This window comes from Oncorhynchus clarkii, chromosome 16 (assembly GCF_045791955.1).
Source record: "Oncorhynchus clarkii lewisi isolate Uvic-CL-2024 chromosome 16, UVic_Ocla_1.0, whole genome shotgun sequence".
In the NCBI taxonomy this organism is placed as follows: Eukaryota; Metazoa; Chordata; class Actinopteri; order Salmoniformes; family Salmonidae; genus Oncorhynchus; species Oncorhynchus clarkii.
The window spans coordinates 58,758,791-58,779,772 of record NC_092162.1 but is presented as its reverse complement, the minus strand read 5'-3'; the positions used below and the strand labels follow the sequence as shown (position 1 = coordinate 58,779,772).

Genomic DNA, 20,982 nt, shown 5'->3' with positions numbered 1-20,982 from the left:
GCCAGTTGTTCAGTTCCATCCTCTGTTGTTGTTGCACAGAGTAATGCTGCCAGTTGTTCAGTTCCATCCTCTGTTGTTGTTGCACAGAGTAATGCTGCCAGTTGTTCAGTTCCATCCTCTGTTGTTGTTGCACAGAGTAATGCTGCCAGTTGTTCAGTTCCATCCTCTGCTGTTGTTGCACAGAATAATGCTGCTAGTTGTTCAGTTCCATCCTCTGTTGTTGTTGCACAGAGTAATGCTGCCAGTTGTTCAGTTCCATCCTCTGTTGTTGTTGCACAGAGTAATGCTGCCAGTTGTTCAGTTCCATCCTCTGTTGTTGTTGCACAGAGTAATGCTGCCAGTTGTTCAGTTCCATCCTCTGTTGTTGTTGCACAGAATAATGCTGCCAGTTGTTCAGTTCCATTCTCTGCTGTTGTTGCACAGAACAAGACTGCCAGTTGTTCAGTTCCATCCTCTGTTGTTGTTGCACAGAATAATGCTGCCAGTTGTTCAGTTCCATTCTCTGCTGTTGTTGCACAGAACAAGACTGCCAGTTGTTCAGTTCCATCCTCTGTTGTTGTTGCAAAGAGTAATGCTGCCAGTTGTTCAGTTCCACCCTCTGTTGTTGTTGCACAGAGTAATGCTGCCAGTTGTTCAGTTCTATCCTCTGTTGTTGTTGCACAGAGTAATGCTGCCAGTTGTTCAGTTCCATTCTCTGCTGTTGTTGCAGGTAGTATTGCCGTATGTATTTTTTCTCTTCTCAGAATAAAGTTTTAAAAGAGTGCTGCTGTAGAAATATCGTTCACACACACACACACACACATTCAAATTGTGTTTGTGTGTGTGCGTGTGTGTTGCGCGTGTGTGTCTGTGTTGCGCGTGTGTGTCAAATTGCACGTGTGTGTCTGTGTGTGCGCGCGCTTCAGCCCCGTCTTACTAGATGGTAGAAACCAGTGTTGTGCGAGTTGCATGGAACAGCTAGCATGTGTTTAATCCACTCTTATTTGGGTTAAATCCATCTGTGTGAGAGAGGGTGTGTAGAGCCATCACTCCCCCATGCCTCTCTCGTTCATCCCCACTCAGCCCTCCAGTGTACCCTATTCTATGTCGCCAACGCCGTTCTCTCTCACCCACACTCAGCCCTCCACAGCGTGCCCTATTCTATGGCTCACACGCCTCTCTCTGTCACCCCTACTCAGCGTGCCCTATTCTATGGCCCACACGCCTCTCTCTGTCACCCCTACTCAGCGTGCCCTATTCTATGGCCCACACGCCTCTCTCTGTCACCCCTACTCAGCCCTCCACAGTGTGCTCTATTCTAAGACTCAAATTCACTGACCTCCATTCAAACCAGCAGCCCATAGAGGCCCAGGAATATCTCAAAATATGGTAGTGCTTTTGGGTGTATTTTATTAACATTGACTGGTGTAGCACAATGGTACACCCTGGTATGTGTATGGTTGCTGTACCTGTCTATGGAAGAGTGCACTGGTATCACTGAGAAAAAAGACTGTGTGTGTGTGTGTGTGTGTGTGTGTGTGTGTGTGTGTGTGTGTGTGTGTGTGTGTGTGTGTGTGTGTGTGTGTGTGTGTGTGTGTGTGTGTGTGTGTGTGTGTGTGTGTGTGTGTGTGTGTGTGTGTGTGTGTGTGTGTGTGTGTGTGTGTGTGTGTGTGTGTGTGTGAGTGTGTGTGTGTGTGAGTGTGTGTGTGTGCGTGTACGTGCATGCGTGCGGGTCAATTTGGAATTTCTGAATTGAATGAATTGGCCACACTCCACAGGAAGAAGAAGTTCAATTAAATTTGAAGGATGTATAATTTATTAAAAGCAATTTGAACCAATTAAACTGGAACGTGAAACATGAAAGTATCATTCATTTCAAATCAAATTTTATTTGTCACATGCTTCGTAAACAGGTGTAGACTAACAGTGAGATACTTACTTACTGGCCTTTCCCAACAATGCAGATATATAAACTCAGCAAAAAATAAATGTCCTCTCACTGTCAACTGCGTTTATTTTCAGCAAACAAAACATGTGTAAATATTTGTATGAACATAAGATTCAATAACTGAGATATAAACTGAGCAAGTTCCACAGCCATGTGACTAACAGAAATTGAATAATGTGTCTCTGAACAAAGGGGGGAGGTCAAAATCAAAAGTAACAGTCAGTATCTGGTGTGGCCACCAGATGCATTAAGTACTGCAGTGCATCTCCTCCTCCTCAGATTTGCCAGTTCCTGCTGTGAGATGTTACCCAACTCTTCCACCAAGGCATCTGCAGGTTCCTGGACATTTCTGGTGGGAATAGCCCTAGCCCTCACCCTCCGATCCAACAGGTCCCAGACGTGCTCAATGGGATTGAGATCCGGGCTTGTCGCTGGCCATGGCAGAACACTGACATTCCTGTCTTGCAGGAAATCATGCACAGGATGAGCAGTATGGCTGGTGGCATTGTCATGCTGGAGGGTCATGTCAGGATGAGCCTGCAGGAAGAGTACCACATGAGGGAGGAGGATGTCTTCCCTGTAATGCACAGCGTTGAGTTATCTGCAATGACAACAAGTTCAGTCCGATGATGCTGTGACACACCGCCCCAGACCGTAACGGACCCTCCACCTACAAGTCGATCCCGCTCCAAAGTACAGGCCTCGGTGTAACGCTCATTCCTTCGACGATAAATGCAAATCTGACCATCACCCCTGATGAGACAAAACCGCGACTCGTCAGTGAAGAGCACTTTTTGCCAGTCCTGTCTGTTCCAGCGATGGTGGGTTTGTGCCCATAGGTGACATTGTTGCTGGTGATGTCTGGTGCCTTCCTTACAAGGCACATTCACGCAGCTGAGCGTGGAATCTGGGCATCTTTCTTTTGGTGTTTTTCAGAGTCAGTAGAAAGGCCTCTTTAGTGTCCTGTGACCTTAATTGCCTACCGTCTGTAAGCGGTTAGTGTCTTAACAACCGTTCCACAGGTGCATGTTCATTAATTGTTTTTGGTTCATTGAACAAGCATGGGAAACCGTGTTTAAACCCTTTACAATGAAGATCTGTGAAGTTTTTTTTTTTTTTTAACAAATTATCTTTGAAAGACAGGGTCCTGAAAAAAGGGACATTTATTTTTTTGCTGAGTTTATATACACTGTATATATTTTTTTTAGAATACAAAAAATGTTAATTTGAGGAATAAGTACACAATGAGTAACGATAACTTGGCTATATACACTAGATACCAGTAACGAGTCGATGTGCAGGGGTATGAGGTAATTATGGTAGACATGTACCTATAAGTAGGGGTAAAGTGATTACGCAACAGGATAGATAATAAACTGTAGCAACAGCGTGCACAAAACATAAGGACACCTTCTCTTTCCATGACTTAGACTGACCAGGTGAATCCAGTTGAAAGCTATGATCCCTTATTGATGTCACTTCAATCAGTGTAGATGAAGGGGAGGAGACAGGTTAAGAAGGATTTTTAAGCCGTGAGACAATTGAGACATGGATTGTGTGTGTGCCATTCAGAGGGTGAATGGGTAAAACAAACTATTGAAGTGCCTTTGAACGGGGTATGGTAGTAGGTGCCAGGTGCACCGGTTTGTGTCAAGAACTGAAACACTGCTGGGTTTGACACTCAACAGTTTCCCGTGTGTATCAAGAATGGTCCACCACCCAAAGGACTCAACTCAATATTAGGAAGGCGTTCCTAATGTTTGGTGTACTCAGTGTATGTGATGAGTCAAAATAGTTAGTGCAAAAGGGTCAATGCAGATAGTCCAGGCAGCTATCTGGTTAACTATTCAGCAGTCTTACGGCTTGGGAGTAGAAGCTGTTCAGGGTCCTATTGGTTCCAGTTTTGGTGCATCTGCTACCGCTTGCCAGTGCGGTAGAATAGAGAACAGTCCACCACTTGGGTGGCTGGAGTCTTTGACAATCTTTAGGAAATTCCTCTGACACCGCCTGGTATTGAGGTCCTGGATGACAGGAAGTGCCGCCCGTCCGAGTGATGTACTAGGCTGTACACACTACCGTCTGTAGCGCCTTGTGGTCGGATGCCAAGCAGTTGCCATACCAAGTGGTGATGCAGCCAGTTAAGATGCTCTCCAATGGTACAGCTGTATAATATGAGGACCTGAGGGCCCATGACAAATCTTTTCAGCCTCCTGAGGGGGAAGAGGTGCTGACTGTGTTGGTGTGTGTGGACCATGTTAATTCCTTAGTGATGTGAACACAGAGGAACTTGAAGGTCTCAACCCGCTCCACTACAGCCCTATTGGTGTGGATGGTGGCGTTCTTGGCCCTCTATTTATTGCAGTCCACAATCATCTCCTTTGTCTTGCTGATGTTGAGGGAGAGACTGTTGTCCTGGCACCATACTGCCAGGTCACGGACCTGTTCGGCCACGCAGTCGTGGGTTAACAGGGAGTACAGGAGGGAACTAAACACGTACCCCTAAGGGGCTCCGTGTAGAATGTCAGTGAGACGGATGTGTTGTTGCCTACCCTCACCACTTGGGGGTGGCCCGTCAGAAGGTCATTCAGTTGCAGAGGGAGTTGTTCAGACCCAGGGTTATGAGCTTAGTGATGAGCTTGGAGGGCACTATGGTGATGAACTCGGAGTTGTAGTCAATGAACAGCTTACTCACATAGGTGTTCCTCTTGTCCAGGTGGGAGATGGCAGTGTGGAGTACAATAGAGATTGCATCATCTATGGATCTGTTGGAGGCAGTATGTGATTTGGAATGGGTCCAGGGTGTCAGGGATTATGGTGTTGATGTGAGCCATGATTCTTCTTTCAAAGCATTTTATGGCTATAAATGTGAGTACTATGGGCGATAGTCATTTAAATAGGTTACATTGGCATTCATGGGCACAGGAACTATGGTGGTCTGCTTGAGACATGTATGTATTACAGCCTGTGTCAGGGAGAGGTTAAAAATGTATCCTTGTGAATGTTAATCTGTTTAAAGGTCTTACTCACATCGGCTATGGAGAGTGAGATCACAGTCGCCCAGAACAGCTGGTGCTCTTATGCATGGAAAATGGAGAATGAGAGGATGGCGCCGAAGGAGATGGCTGCCGATCCCGTAACCAATTGTGCTATTGTGTATGTTTTTTTTCCTTATTTGTGACTTATTTTTTAGATAATGTTTCTGCCACTGTGTCTTATGACCGAAAAGAGCTTCTTGATATCAGGACAGCGATTACTCACCCCGTACTGGAGGAATTCTTTTTCTTCAACGAGTAGGATAGGAAGGATTTACTTCAGATGCCCAACAAGGCCCTGATCCCCGTCATTTTCAGGAGAAAGAGACGGAGGTATCGTGGACCAAGAGGGTAATCCACCTTTACCATCGGTCCTATTAGCCAACGTACAATCATTCAATATTAAAATAAATGAACTATGATCAGGTATATCCTACCAACGGGACATTAAAAAAAAAAGTTAGTAGTAATATCTTATGTTTCACCGTGTCGTGGTTGAACAACGACATGATTAACATACAGCTGGCGGGTTTTAAGCTTTTTCGGCCGGATAGAACAGCGTCCTCTGGTAAGACAAGGGGTGGCGGCATATGTATTTTTGTAAACACCAGCTGTTGCATGAAATCTAAGGAAGTCTCAAGGTTTGCTCGCCTGAGGAAGAGTATCTCATGAAAAAGTGTAGACCATATTTACCAAGAGAGTTTTCATCTGTATTTTTCACAGCTGTCTATATACCACCACAAAACAATCCTGGCACTAAAACTGCACTCATTGAGCTGTATACGGCCATAAGAAAACAGGAAAACTCTCATCCAGAGGCGGAGCTCCTAGTGGCCAGGGACTTTAATACAGGGAAACTTAAATCCGTTTGACCTTATTTCTACCAGCATGTTAAATGTGCAACCACAGGGGAAAAAGTTCTAGACAACTTTTACTCCACACACAGAGACACATACAAAGCTCTCCCTCACCCTCCATTTGGCACATCTGACCATAATTCTATCCTCCTAGTTCCTGCTTACAAGCAAAACTACAAGCAGGAAGCACTAGTGACTCGCTCAATACGGAAGTGGTCAGATGAAGCAGATCAAATCAAACTTTATTTGTCACATGTGCCGAATACAACAAGTGTAGACCTTACCGTGAAATGCTTACTACCATGAGATGCTAAGCTACAGGACCGTTTTGCTAGCACAGACTGGAATATGTTTCGGGATTCTTACAAAGGCATTCGGGAGTACACCACATCAGTCACTGGCTTCATCAATACGTGCGTCGAGGACGTTGTCCCCACAGTGACCGTACGTACATACCTCAACCAGAGGCCATGGATTACAGGTAACATCCGCACAGACCTAAAGGGTAGAGCTGCCGCTTTCAAGGTGTGGGACTCTAACCCGGAAGCTTATAAGAAATCCCGCTATGCCGTCCGACGAACCATCAAACAGGCAAAGCGTCAATACAGGACTAAGATTGAATTGTACTACACCGGCTCCGATGCTCGTCGGATGTGGCGGGCTTGTAAACTATTACAGACTACAAAGGGAAGCACAGGCGCGAGCTGCCCAGTGACACGAGCCTACCAGACAAGCTAAATTACTTCTATACTCGCTTCGAGGCAAGTAACACTGACGCATGCATGAGAGCATCAGCTGTTCCGGACAACTGTGTGATCACACTCTTCGTAGCTGACATAAGAACTTCAAACAGGTCAACATTCACAAGTCCGCAGGGCCAGATGGTTTACCAGGATATGTACTCAGAGCATGCGCTGACCAACTGGCAAGTGTCTTCACTGACATGTTCAACCTGTCCCTGACTGAGTCTGTAATACCAACATGTTTCAAGCAGACCACCATAGTCCCTGTGCCCAAGAACACTAAGGCAACCTGCCTAAATGACTACAGACCCGTAGCACTCACGTCTGTAGCCATGAAGTGCTTTGAAAGGCTGGTCATGGCTCACATCAACACCGTTATCCCAGAAACCCTAGACCCACTCCAATTTGCCCATCGCCCCAACAGATCCACAGATGATGCATTCTCTATTGCACTCCACACTGCCCTTTCCCACCTGGACAAAAAGGAACACCTATGTGAGAATGCTGTCCATTGACTACAGCTCAGCGTTCAACACCATAGTGCCCTTAATGCTCATCACTAAGCTAAGGACCCTGGGATCGAATACCTCCCTCTGCAACTGGATCCTGGACTTCCTGACGAGCCGCCCCCAGGTGGTAAGGGTATGTAGCAAAACATCCGCCACGCTGATATTCAACATGGGGGCCCCTCAGGGGTGCATGCTCAGTCCCCTCCTGCACTCATGACTGCATTGCCAGGCAAGACTCCAACACCATCAAGTTTGCCGATGACACAACAGTTGTAGAACTGATCACTGACAATGATGAGACAGCCTATAGGGAGGAAGTCAGAGACCTGGCCGTGACGTGCCAGGACAACAACCTCTCCCACAACGTGATCAAGGCAAAGGAGATGATTGTGGACTACAGGAAACGGAGGACCGAGCACGCCCCCATTTTCATCGACGGGGCTGTAGTGGAGCAGGTTGAGAGCTTCTGGGATGCATTGAAAAGCCAGCGAAATGTATATTATCCATGTCCTTGTTCAGCCACAACTCTGTGAAACATAGAATATTACAGTTCTTCAGGTCTCGTTGATAGGATATGTGGAGGCGAAAGAAACGCACACCTGGTTTGGCGAGGCGCTGGCTAGCAGAGTAGAACACGTCAAATGAAAAGGAGAGCTCTAGGAGCTCAGATGCAATAATATACCAACTTTCCGACAGCAAAGCTGTCTTCATCAGGGTATAATGAGTAACAATGCGGGTCACTAGTTTATATAGAGTTTGAAAGGACACACACAGGTGTCTATAATCATGGCCAGCTGTGGCTTGATTTCATTGGTTGATTTATATAAATAGAACATTTAAAAAATAATATATTAAAAAAAGAAGCATGAATTGATTACATATGATCATAGATACAACTTGGCTGCATAGGCCTACAAACATTCTTTACAATAGATAACAAAAACACAAGAATACCTTGTTATTAACTGTTGATGTTTAGTCGTTATACACTAATATTCCACACGAGGGAAGTATTGATGCCATGGAACATTTTCTTTTGCAACGTGACCCAATTGAACTACCCCCCAGGTCATGTATTATAACATTGGCTGAAATAGTACTCACACACAACTATTTGATGTTTCAAACTTGTTTTTTTATCGAGATGAAGGGTACTGCTATGGGACCCCCTATGGCTCCTAACTATGTTAATTTGTACGTGGGATGCATGGTGAAACAATAAATCGTCAATCCTCTCAAAAAACATTATTATTTGGAAACGGTACATTGATGATATTTTGGTTTTATGGAGGGTGATACAAAACAGCTCAAGGCATTCCATGCTTCTTACCTCTTGTTCTGAGCACCTGAGATTCACAATGCAATCTGACACACAACAAGTAAGTTTCCTTGATCTTTTGATTTTGTGTGAGGATAATGTTCTATACACAGATATTTACAGGAAACCCACTGATTGTAACAGTTTGTTGAGGGTTGATAGCTGTCACTTGCTTCCCTTGAAAAACAGCTTACCCTACAGGCAATTCTGTCTAATCAAAAGAATTTGCAAAAACAATCAGATTTCCACAGAACCATGGCTGTGATGCAAAGACAATTCAACGAAAGGGGGTCCTAAAATGGTCAGATCAATACTGCTGTTGAGAAAATACGAAACAAATCGAGACATAATCTCTTTCAAGCAAAGTCTCGCAAAAAGAAGCATTATTGCATTCTTACTACGCGCCATCCAATGTGCTCTGAACAAATTAAGGGAATCGTTCACAAACATTGGCACATTCTAAGATCCGATGACAGTATCGGTAATGTGTTTCTGGACCCTCCATTGGTCGCATTCTCAACTGGTAACCTCTGATTTACCATCCCAAAATACCCCCCCGCACAACGTCTCCTTGCGCCAGGTGGAAACTACAAGTGTAATGGCTGCGCTCAATGCAATGGCACTTACCAATGTAGATCCTTCAAACACCCCCAAACAGGCAAACAGATCCCAATCAAAGGTGTTATCACGTGTTCCACTAAGGCAGTTATTTATCTTATAACTTGTCCTTGTGGTAAAAATGATGTGGGCAAAATGAAGTAACTAAAAGTAAGAATCTCTTGTACATCGTAGCACCATTAGGTGGAAAAACTCCATGTACCCATTTGCGGCCCACTTTTTGGAAGTGAACCACTCTATGTTGTCCCTTTGCTATATTGGCATAAAACACATCACCGTCCCTAGGAGAGGGGGTGACCTTGACAATTGGCTGTTAAAATGAGAGGCTGCCTGGATCTTTAATTTAAAGACCCTTGCTCCCTTGTAGACTTTGATCTGAAGCCATTCTTGTGATTCTTGTGTTTTTGTTATCTATTGTAAATAATGTTTGTAGGCCTATGCAGCCAAGTTGTATCTATGATCATATGTTATCCATTCATTCTTTTTTTACATGTTCTATATATATCTGTAAATCAACCAATTAAATCAAGCCACAGCTGGCCATGATTATAGACACCTGTGTGTGTCCTTTCAAACTCTATATAAACTAGTGACCCGCATTGTTACTCATTATACCCTGATGAAGATAGCTTGGTTTTCAAACGTTGATATTAAACTATTGCGTCTGAGCTCCTAGAGTGTGCAGCTCTCCTCTTCTTTTCCCGTTGATAGGCTGGTCTCGAACAGAGCTCATCCAGTTTGTTCTCTAGTGACTGGACTGTTTGCCAACAGAACGGAGGGTAGAGGCGGTTTATTTGCTTGCCAGTGTCGTCTTGTCAGGATGCCTGCACGTCTGCCTTTTTTGTGCCGTAGCTTCCACTTTCGAGTCCCAGGGACTAGGGCCTGGTACAGAGTAAGCAGAATGTCCAGAGCTGCCGACTCGTTAATGTATAAATTGTCATTCGAATTGAGGTTAGTGATCGCTGTTCTGATCTCCAGAAGCTGTTTTCGGTCATAGCCTGCTATCCACTGCAGCGCCATCTTCATTTGACAAATGTTTTATCAAATGGACATGACACTTATTAATGCAAAGAATACACATACCATTTCCAATATTAGTTTGATTATAACTCAAAGATGTCAAACAGTATTTTTCATTGTCATGAGACGTTAGATTGTTCCCTTCCAAACTGCAGTCAAAGACAGTACTGTATGAAGATAGGCAGAAACACTGGTTAGTTAATCTCATGCATAGAAACACTTCCTCGTGTCTAACCGAGCTGAACTGAGCATGTGCAGGCTGTCAAATCAAAAACACTCCTTCGATATAAAGTTGTTTTTAAAGAAAATGAAAATGTGTCAGTTTGTCAATTTCACAAGGTTGGTGTAATAACATGTTCAACTACTTAAGATATTGGATCAAGTCTAGGCTGTACCATTAGATTTTGAGAAAATGTACAACTAAGGAATATTTTTTTTACTTCTTTCATTGACTACTTAAATCCCAAACCACAGCCTGGTCTGCTTGGTCTGTTTAATCTTAATGCACTCTTGGACATGTATTTAAAAAGATTAAGGGAATGTTTAAATATTGTAGAATATTTCCAGACCACTGTATTTATTTTAAACTGTTTTGGAAGTATGAGTTTTAAAAATGAAATGTTTCAACATTATGCTACATGGTATTGAAATGGTAAACATTCATGACGTCAAAATAAACATTACTATGGTGATGTGTAGAATAAAGAAGCAGTTTGAATTTCATTGAATTCCATTTAAATAAATTATGCTTCCTTTAATTCAAATTAAATTCCAATTCCGCTACCTGTGGGGTGTTCCAATTCAGTTAAATTTCCAGAATTGAATTTGAAGTAAAGAGCCAGTGCCAACTCAATTAAGAATTAACCCTGGTGTTTGTTTCTGTTCTGTTCGGGTGTGTTTGTAAATTCACTCTGGAGTGTCAGAGAGCGCTCAGAGTGCGCTCTGGCTGTTCGTAAATTCAGAGCCTTGTCATATTGTCTGTTTGTAAATTCAGAGGGTTTCGCACACTGGACGCTCTGGCCAAGGAGTAGGGTTGATTGGAGCATTCTGACCTCACAATGGCAGTCAAGCACCCAAGATAACTGGCTGAAGTTAGTTAGCTTGCTAGCTATTTCCAGACACAAATGAGAGAGCACCTCACTCTATTTTTCTCGCCTTAGCAGAGCTGATTAGGCTCTTTTCATGTTACCCAGAGTGTTGGTGACTAACTGTGCTGCTGGCAACCATTTAATTATGTTTTTTGCCTATGTTTAAAATCAAATCAAATTTTATCAGTCACATACACATGGTTAGCAGATGTTAATGTGAGTGTAGCGAAATGCTTGTGCTTCTAGTTCCAACAGTGCAGTAATATCTGATAAGTAGTCTAACAGTTCCACAACAACTACCTTATACACACAAATCTAAAGGGATGGAATAGGAATATGTACATATAAATACATGGATGAGCGATGGCCGGGCGGCAGAGATGAGATGAAATAGATGATATTAAAATACAGTATGAGATGAGTAATGTAAGATATGTAAACATTATTAAAGTGGCATTATTTAAAGTGACTAGTGATCCATTTATTAAAGTGGCCAATGATTTGAGTCTGTATGTAGGCAGCAGCCTCTGTGTTAGTTGTGGCTGTTTAACAGTCTGATGGCCTTGAGATAGAAGCTGTTTTTCAGCCTCTCGGTCCCAGCTTTGATGCACCTGTACTGACCTACGCCGAAGAACTTAAAACTTTCAACCTTCTCCACTACCGTCCCATCGATGTGGATAGGGGGGTGCACCCTCTGCTGTTTCCTGAAGCCCACGATCATCTCCTTTGTTTTGTTGACATTGAGTGAGAGGTTGTTTCCTGACACCACACTCCTACGAGTGGCCTCACCTCCTCCCTAACACCGGACATATTCAGCGGGTTTTCAGCATTCGTAATTTAATCAGTTATTCTGCACTCTGGCACACTCAGACGAGAGTGCTCTGAAATCGGAGTAGATAGCAAGAGTGAATTTATGAACGCACCCTTCATGTCTGTCAGGGAGAAGCAGAGACTGTGTGTGTGTGTGTGTGTGTAGAGATGTCTCCTTGACCTCTGTGTGTTCCTCAACTCCTTATCTGGGGCAGAGTGTTCTTGGAGGGATTTGCCTCGGCTTCCCACTCCATCACTGATGAACTCATTGTCTATCAAAAATGGGATTAGGACAATCGAAGAATATTGAAACATCAACGTCTCTTGTGTGTGTATGTATGGCGGTAGCGTTGATTTTCGATTTGGTAAATGTTAGCAGTGGTCATGCATGTCTCATTCCTGTGTGTGCAAATGTGTATGGAATTTCTCTGTGTGTTTATTTAACTGTGTCTGTGTGGAGAGAGAGAATCAGCAGCACATACACACTCTCAATCTCATGCAGGTACACACACACGCACACACACACACACACACACACACACACACACACACACACACACACACACACACACACACACACACACACACACACACACACACACACACACACACACACACACACACACACACACTGTGTTTGAAATAATCCCTGCTGCACATGGCTGTAAATCCTTGAAAATCTTAAATATTTGATGACTTCATCATTGATGGGGCATGACACCTGGGCTGCCTGCACCCTGCCTGCTCTGTTCCAGCTCTGTACCAGCTCTCCCCAGCCACAGGAGAGGTGATGTAATGCCTAATGGTGGTCCCCACCTAGGGGATACTACTGGGGCTCAGGATTGAGGAAGATGTTGAGTATTTTTCATGAGTGATGGTAAATCACATGTATACGACTATTCTGATGATAGCGATTATAAGACATTTTATCCCTATGACACATCTAATGTACCCATGTTTTAGAGGAGTAAATCTTGTCCATTGACCTGTGTGTGTGTGTGTGTGTGTGTGTGTGTGTGTGTGTGTGTGTGTGTGTGTGTGTGTGTGTGTGTGTGTGTGCGTGCGTGCGTGCGTGCGTGCATGCGCACACTGATGTGTGTGTGCACACTGATGTGTGTTTGTGCTAGCTTGTATTTCTAAATGTTTTTAGTCTGAATGCAGGCTGCTTGCCTAGCAGGGACCGTAACGATGGTTGTCAGGACTGGCTGGTTGCTAGGTAACAATTACCTGACTGTGCCTTGCTCGCCCAGAATTACACAGAGGGCTGTGTGTGTAGGGGAACGGAAAAATACAGCAGAGCACGCTAGCTGCTGGGCAGTGTTTCAGATTCCTACCCTGACAACATGTAATGGTTGTATTTCTATGAGTTTAGGCTAAACTGAATATTGTTGTTTATTCTCTGGGATGGAGTGGTAATTTGATAATGTTCCCTTTGATTCTGTATTTGTGAGGACTCCTTGGTGCTATATTTCTTCATGTTTTTGTTTAACCAGGCAAGTCTGTTAAGAACAAATTCTTATTTACAAACCCTTCCCTCACCCGGACGATGCTGGGCTAATTGTGCCCCGCACTATGGGACTCCCGATCACGGCCGGTTGTGATATAACCCGGGATCAAACCAGGGTCTGTAGTGACGCCTCTAGCATTGAGATGCTGTGCCTCGGGCATACAGTACACTCTTAGAAAAGTGTATACTGTAGGATAACCTTTTGAAGAACCGTTTTGGTTCAAGGTAGAGCCATTTTTTTCCCACAAAGGCATCTACGTCTGCAGGGGTAGTCAACTCTTACCCCACGAGGTTGGGAGCCAGCTCGTTTTCTGTTATGCCTGATAATTAACTGCACACACCTGGAGTCCCAGGTCTAAATCAGTTCCTGGTTAGAGGGGAACAATGGGAAAACATGCAGTGGAACTGGCTTCCAGGTCCAGAGTGGAGTTTGAAGGTCCTGTAAGTACAGCTGCAGAACCCTTTTGGAAACTTTTTTTCTACGTGTATATAGGTCAGAGGTTGCATTAGGGTTGTGGGTGTTGCATTGGTAAAACTGAAAGTGAGTCTGTACTGTAAGTTGTGAACAGGCTGGTTGGGGTGGACATAGATGTATGTGTGGTCTGTGGTTAAGCTGTGTGAGTCCATGGGAAGTGGAGGTGATGCAGGGCCACACGGCTGTGTGACAGATGTCTGTCTGTCTGAAACAGTTCTATATCTATTTTATTCGATAGGCCAATCTGTTCTGTTCTATATCTATGAGCAGGCTTTTGTTCCCAAATCATTTTGTTTCTAACTAATCAGGGGGTCAAATAATAATCATAACCTCAATTAGTTGATTAGTTATAATCAGAAGATGAATTCATCTCTGAGTAGCTGATTTGCTGAACTTCAAGTGGCTACTAGTAAGTGGTATATACTCTCAAATGGTGAACACATTTTAGCTACGAAGAACTAAACTTTTCCTTTCTAATAATATAACCAGCCATTTAAAGATGCACTATGCAGAAAAAGCTCTGCCATTTCATGGTTGCTAAAATTCAAATAGTTTGCCTAATTTCAGTTTGTGACAAAACAAGCAATCATCAAAAACAATACTTAAGAACGGGAAGCATAGAAATATCACACATAGAACTGATCTATAACTCACATGTCTATGCAAATTTGCTCGGGTCACCCAGAAAGTTACATATTGTAGCTATAAAATACCCCATTTTCTTCAAAAAATTATAACAAATAAATCTATTATTATTTAATATGACTGTTCATGTTAAACTTGTTGTATTATGTTTTTAACGATCTATACACATTGAATAGTGTCATTACAATATACTGCTAAAAAATAAATAAAGGGAACACTTAAACAACACAATGTAACTCCAAGTCAATCACACTTCTGTGAAATCAAACTGTCCACTTAGGAAGCAACACTGATTGACAATACATTTCACATGCTGTTGTGCAAATGAAATAGACAACAGGTGGAAATTATAGGCAATTAGCAAGACACCCCCAATAAAGGAGTGGTTCTGCAGGTGATAACCACAGACCACTTCTCAGTTCCTATGCTTCCTGGCTGATGTTTTGGTCACTTTTGAATGCTGGCGGTGCTTTCACTCTAGTGGTAGCATGAGACGGAGTCTACAACCCACACAAGTGGCTCAGGTAGTGTAGCTCATCCAGGATGGCACATCAATGCGAGCTGTGGCAAGAAGGTTTACTGTGTCTGTCAGCGTAGTGTCCAGAGCATGGAGGCGCTACCAGGAGACAGGCCAGTACATCAGGAGATGTGGAGGAGGCCGTAGGAGGGCAACAACCCGGCAGCAGGACCGCTACCTCCGCCTTTGTGCAAGGAGGAGCAGGAGGAGCACTGCCAGAGCCCTGCAAAATGACCTCCAGCAGGCCACAAATGTGCATGTGTCTGCTCAAACGGTCAGAAACAGACTCCATGAGGGTGGTATGAGGGCCCGACGTCCACAGGTGGGGGTTGTGCTTACAGCCCAACACAGTGCAGGACATTTGGCATTTGCCAGAGAACACCAAGATTGGCAAATTCGCCACTGGCGCCCTGTGCTCTTCACAGATTAAAACAGGTTCACACTGAGCACATGTGACAGACGTGACAGTCTGGAGACGCCGTGGAGAACGTTCTGCTGCCTGCAACATCCTCCGGCATGACTGGTTTGGCGGTGGGTCAGTCATGGTGTGGGGTGGAATTTCTTTGGGGGGCCGCACAGCCCTCCATGTGCTCGCCAGAGGTAGCCTGACTGCCATTAGGTACCGAGATGAGATCCTCAGACCCCTTGTGAGACCATATGCTGGTGCGGTTGGCCCTGGGTTCCTCCTAATGTAAGACAATGCTAGACCTCATGTGGCTCGAGTGTGTCAGCAGTTCCTGCAAGAGGAAGGCATTGATGCTATGGACTAGCCCGCCCGTTCCCCAGACCTGAATCCAATTGAGCACATCTGGGACATCATGTCTCGCTCCATCCACAGACTGTCCAGGAGTTGGCGGATGCTTTAGTCCAGGTCTGGGAGGAGATCCCTCAGGAGACCATCCACCACCTCATCAGGAGCATGCCCAGGCATTGTAGGGAGGCCACACACACTACTGAGCCTCATTTTGACTTGTTTTAAGGACATTATATCAAAGTTGGATCAGCCTGTAGTGTAGTTTTCCACTTTAATTTTTAGTGTGACTCCAAATCCAGAGCTCCATGGGTTGATAAATTTGATTTCCATTGATCATTTTTGTGTGATTTTGTCGTCAGCACATTCAACTATGTAAAGAAAAAAGTATTTAATAAGAATATTTCATTCATTCAGATCTAGGATGTGTTATTTTAGTGTTCCCCATTTTTTTGAGCAGTGTATATTAATAAGCAGCTTCCATCATGGTCAGGGGTCTGTGTGGAGAGATGCTGGCCAATGCCCCCAAAATGGCTGGCCAGCTCCCCAGACATGGATGATATATTTGGAGATCATTAAACGGTCCTAAATGAGACCCTGGCGTGAGAGAGAGCCCTGGCCATCTGGCCCCATTGTGACTCCTCTCCTTCTGGGAGACTGAGGGCTTCATTCAAACACAGCAGAGAGGGAGCGCGTCAGGGGCTCTGATTGGACAGACGCTGACTGAACCTGGCAGCTCTTAGCAAATCAGGGAACTGTTGTTCTCAATTACCTCATCCCACCTCGCTTGCTGTTTGTGCATGTCTGTCTTATCTTTCTCTTTCTCTCCATTTCTCTCTCGCTCTCTCTACTTCCCCCTCTCACAATTTCTCTCTATCTATTTCTGTCTTTCTCTTTTCTTCCTTCCTTCCTTCCTCCTCCTCTCTCTCTCTCTCTCTCTGTGCCTGTGGGTGAGCAGACGTGGTAAGGTCCATCAGCTATGTGGCAGCTGAAACATTCACTGCTGCTAATCAACCAGCTCTGATTTGGTCCCAAAATGATGACTACACCAGAGTGTAATGAATATACTGCCACTGCCAGACAGGAATTACATGTGCTACTTGTGAAACCAAAAGAAACATGTAATCTCTTGGTAAACAACACATGTATGGCATGACAACAATAGTCAGAGGAGTGGGCTGAAGCACATGCAGATCCAACACCTGGCACACAAAATGTTCAAATGTTCAAATTTGCTATGCAAATTGTGTATTGGGAAATGAGGCGTAACCATTGTTCCCGTGTGGTTTCCCTGTGCAGGTAACAAGCTGAACAAGGACTTGAAGCACTACCTGAGCCTGAGGTTTCAGAAGTCCTCCCCCGACCATGAGCTCCAACAGACCATCAGAGCTAACCTCTACCACCATGCTATGCCTTGTGAGTTCCACCCCCTAATCTTCAGTCTCATCTTCGTCTTCCTCCTCCTAAAACTCCTCATCATCCTCACAATATTCCTTCTCTGCCTCCCCTTTCACCCCACCTCATCTTTCCCTCTAACTCCTCATAATATCCCCCCCCCCCCCCCCCCCACCCCACCCCACCCCACCCATAAAGGAACATACACTCTTAGAAAAAAAGGTGCTATCTAGGACCTTAAAGGGTTCTTCGGCTGTGGGTTCCATGTAGAACCATTTCCAGAGAGGGTTCTATATGGAATCCAAAAAGGGTTCTACCTGGAATCAAAAAGGGTTCTCCTATGGGGACAGCCAAAAAAACAATTTTTCTAAGTGCGTAGACACAAATAAGCCATTCAGATGTACCGTAATCTAATAAAATGTTCTGGGTTTTTGGAACGCCAGTGATCCACTTGTCCTCCCGACACTGGAAATCTGCCCTCCCAGATGTTTCACTTAACTACAGTACAGTGTGTGGTGTGGTGGGCCAATGACCTGGGTGGATGCCAGAGCAGACAACTGTGTACTGTGAGGTCAGCTCATTATCTGTTGGATGTGATTGGTGCTGGGCATGGTACACTTCTGCAGTAGAACATTATGTGACAGTTTACTCCATGTAGTCACTGATACATTTGAATAGTATGTTTTTGAAAGTGGAGCTTTACATCCAAAATATTCTGGTCGAGTGGTCTGTTGTGGATAGGCCGTGAACCTTCCTCTGAATCAATGAAGCCCTGCTAATCAACCACAGTGTATATTGTCAAGGACCTGACAGCAGTTCCTAACGTGTGTGAGTGTGTGTTTGGCTGCATGTGTGTGTGGCTGTTGTGATGTTCTCAGTGGGGACGTTGTTTTCATGATCACATGTCTCAGTCACAAGCAAAATCCCATCAGTGGAGAAAGACATTCCCTTTCCTACCACACAGCAGCACCTCTTTATGCATCTGGGATGTGAAAGTGTGTGTGGTTGCTGTACCTGTCTATGGAAGAGTGCACTGGTATCACTGAGAAAAAATACTGTGTGTGTGTGTGTGTGTGTGTGTGTGTGTGTGTGTGTGTGTGTGTGTGTGTGTGTGTGTGTGTGTGTGTGTGTGTGTGTGTGTGTGTGTGTGTGTGTGTGTGTGTTTGTGTGGCTTTACTTGGCCAGATAGAAACAGGCTTTTGGGCTAGAAAATATTAAAATCATTTCCTTCCCCCCCTTTTCTTTTTTGTCTCTATTTTTCTCCCATTCGCTCTCTCTGTATCCTTCTTTCTCTCTCCTCTCTCTCTTCTCTCTCTCTCCCTCTCTGTATCCTTCTTTCTCTCTCTCTTTCTCCCTCTCTCTCCCTCTTTCTCTCCCTCTCTGTATCCCTCTTTCTCTCTTTCTCTGTATCCTTCTTTCTCTCGTTCTCTGTATCCCTCTTTCTCTCTCTCCTATGTATCCCTCTTTCTCTCTCCTTTGCATCCTTATTTCTCTCTCTGTGTCCTTCTTTCTCTCTCTATCTTTGTATCCCTCTTTCTCTCTCTCTCTCTCTGTCCCTCCTCTCTCTCGCTCGTTCACCGTCTGTATCCCTCTCTCTCTCTCTCCTCTGTATACCTCTTTCTCTCTCTCTGTATCCCTCTTTCTCTCTCTACCTTTGTATCCCTCTTTCTCTCTCTCTCTCTGTCCCTCCTCTCTCGCTCGTTCACTCTCTGTATCCCTCTTTCTCTCTCTCTGTATGCTTCTTTCTCCCTCTGTATCCCTCTTTCTCTCTCCTCTCTCTTTCTCTCTCTCTCGCCTCTGTATCCCCCTTTCTCTCTCTATCTCTCTGTATCCCTCTTTCTCTCTACCTCTGTATCCCTCTTTCTCTCTGTATCTCTCTGTATCCCTCTTTCTCTCTACCTCTGTATCCCTCTTTCTCTCTGTATCTCTCTGTATCCCTCTTTCTCTCTCTCCTCTGTATCCCTCTTTCTCTCTCCTCTCTCTTTCTCTCTCTCTCTCCTCTGTATCCCTCTTTCTCTCTCTCCTCTGTATCCCTCTTTCTCTCTCTCTTTGTATCCCTCTCTCTCTGTATCCCTCTTTCTCTCTCATCTCTGTATCCCTATTTCTCTCTCTCCATATTCCTCTTTCTCTCTGTCTCTGTATCCCTCTTTCTCTATCTACCTCTGTATCACTCTTTCTCTCTCCATCTCTCTGTATCCCTCTTTCTCTCTCCTCTCTGTATCCCTCTTTCTCTCTCTCTGTATTCCTCTTTCTCTCTCTCTGTGTCCCTCCTCTCTCTCTCTCTCGTTCACTCTCTGTATCCCCCTGCTCTCTCTCATCTCTGTATCCCTCTTTCTCTCTCCTCGGTATCCTTCTTTCTCTCTATCTCTCTATATTCCTCTTTCTCTCTATATATCTGTATCCCTCTTTCTCTCTCTATCTCTCTGTATTCCTCTTTCTCTCTCTATCTGTCCCTCCTTCTCTCTCTCATCCCCCTCTGTATCCCTCATTTTCTCTCTCTCCTCTGTATCTCTGTATCTCTCTCTCCTTGTATCTCTCTTTCTCTCTCACTCTGTATCCCTCTTTCTCTCTGTATCTCTCTCTCTCTTTGTATCTCTCTTTCTCTCTCACTCTGTATCCCTCTTTCTCTCTCTCTCTTTGTATCTCTCTTTCTCTCTCACTCTGTATCCCTCTTTCTCTCTGTATCTCTCTCTTTGACACACTGAACTCTGTCTGAGAAGTAGTTGGTGAACCAGGCGAGGCAATCATTTGAGAAACCAAGGCTATTGAGTCTGCCGATAAGAATATGGTGATTGACAGAGTCGAAAGCTGCCATTTTATTGATGGCGGTTATGATATAGGTTATGATGAGCGTGGCTGAGGTGCACCCAGCTCGGAAACCAGATTGCATAGCGGAGAAGGTATGGTGGGATTCGAAATGGTCTGTGATCTGTTTGTTAACTTGGCTTTCGAAGACTTTTCTTATCTCTCTCTCTGTATCCTTCTTTCTCTCTCTCTTTCTGCCTGGGCCATGTGACTGGTAAATCCTCTATGAGCTGCTCTCCCGGTAGCCTGACTGGGATTATGATGTTCTGATATATTGAAAATAGATTTGCTGCCTGATTATGTGAAGAACATGTTGAGCTCTAGAAAATATCCCAACAGGGAGATGGGGAAATGACCCAGGCTCAGAGGACAGAAAGAGCAGGAATTCCCAAAACATCCATACTGTCCTGGCGGGTCCACCAAATCCAACATGACTGTTTTTTTTGTGTGTTTTATTTTTCCCATTATTTAACTAGGCAAGTCAGCTAAGAACAAATTCTTATTTTCAATGACGGCCTAGGTACAGTGGGGCGTCAGGGTAGCCTAGTGGTTAGAGCGTTGGACTAGTTCAAACCCCAGAGCTGACATTCTGTCATTCTGCCCCTGAACAGGCAGTTAACCCACTGTTCCTAGGCCGTCATTGAAAATAAGAATTTGTTCTTAACTGACTTGCCTAGTGACTAGGAGGCAGTATTTTCATTTTTGGAAAAATAACGTTCCCGTAGTAAACAGGATATTTTGTCAGGACACGATGCTAGAATATGCATATAATTGACAGCTTAGGATAGAAAGTTTCCAAAACTGTAAAAATATTGTCTGTGAGTATAACAGAACTGATGTTGCAGGTGAAAGCCTGAGAAAAATCCAATCCGGAAGTGCCTCATGTTTTGAAAGCGCTGCGTTCCAATGCGTCCCTATTGAGCAGTGAATGGGCTATCAACCAGATTACTCTTTCTCCGTATTCC

General features: G+C 44.4%; 1 protein-coding gene across 4 annotated transcripts in view; it reads left to right on the top strand.

Moving 5' to 3' along the window:
- The window catches only part of LOC139368823 (membrane-associated guanylate kinase, WW and PDZ domain-containing protein 1-like), a 205,430-nt gene that overhangs the window by 72,035 nt on the left and 112,413 nt on the right, over positions 1–20,982 (top strand). For all 4 annotated transcript variants that reach the window (XM_071108216.1, XM_071108214.1, XM_071108213.1 and 1 more), the window contains exon 2: positions 17,117–17,233. In XM_071108216.1, the coding sequence (XP_070964317.1) occupies positions 17,117–17,233 (117 nt within the window). The remainder of the gene's footprint in view (positions 1–17,116; positions 17,234–20,982) is intronic.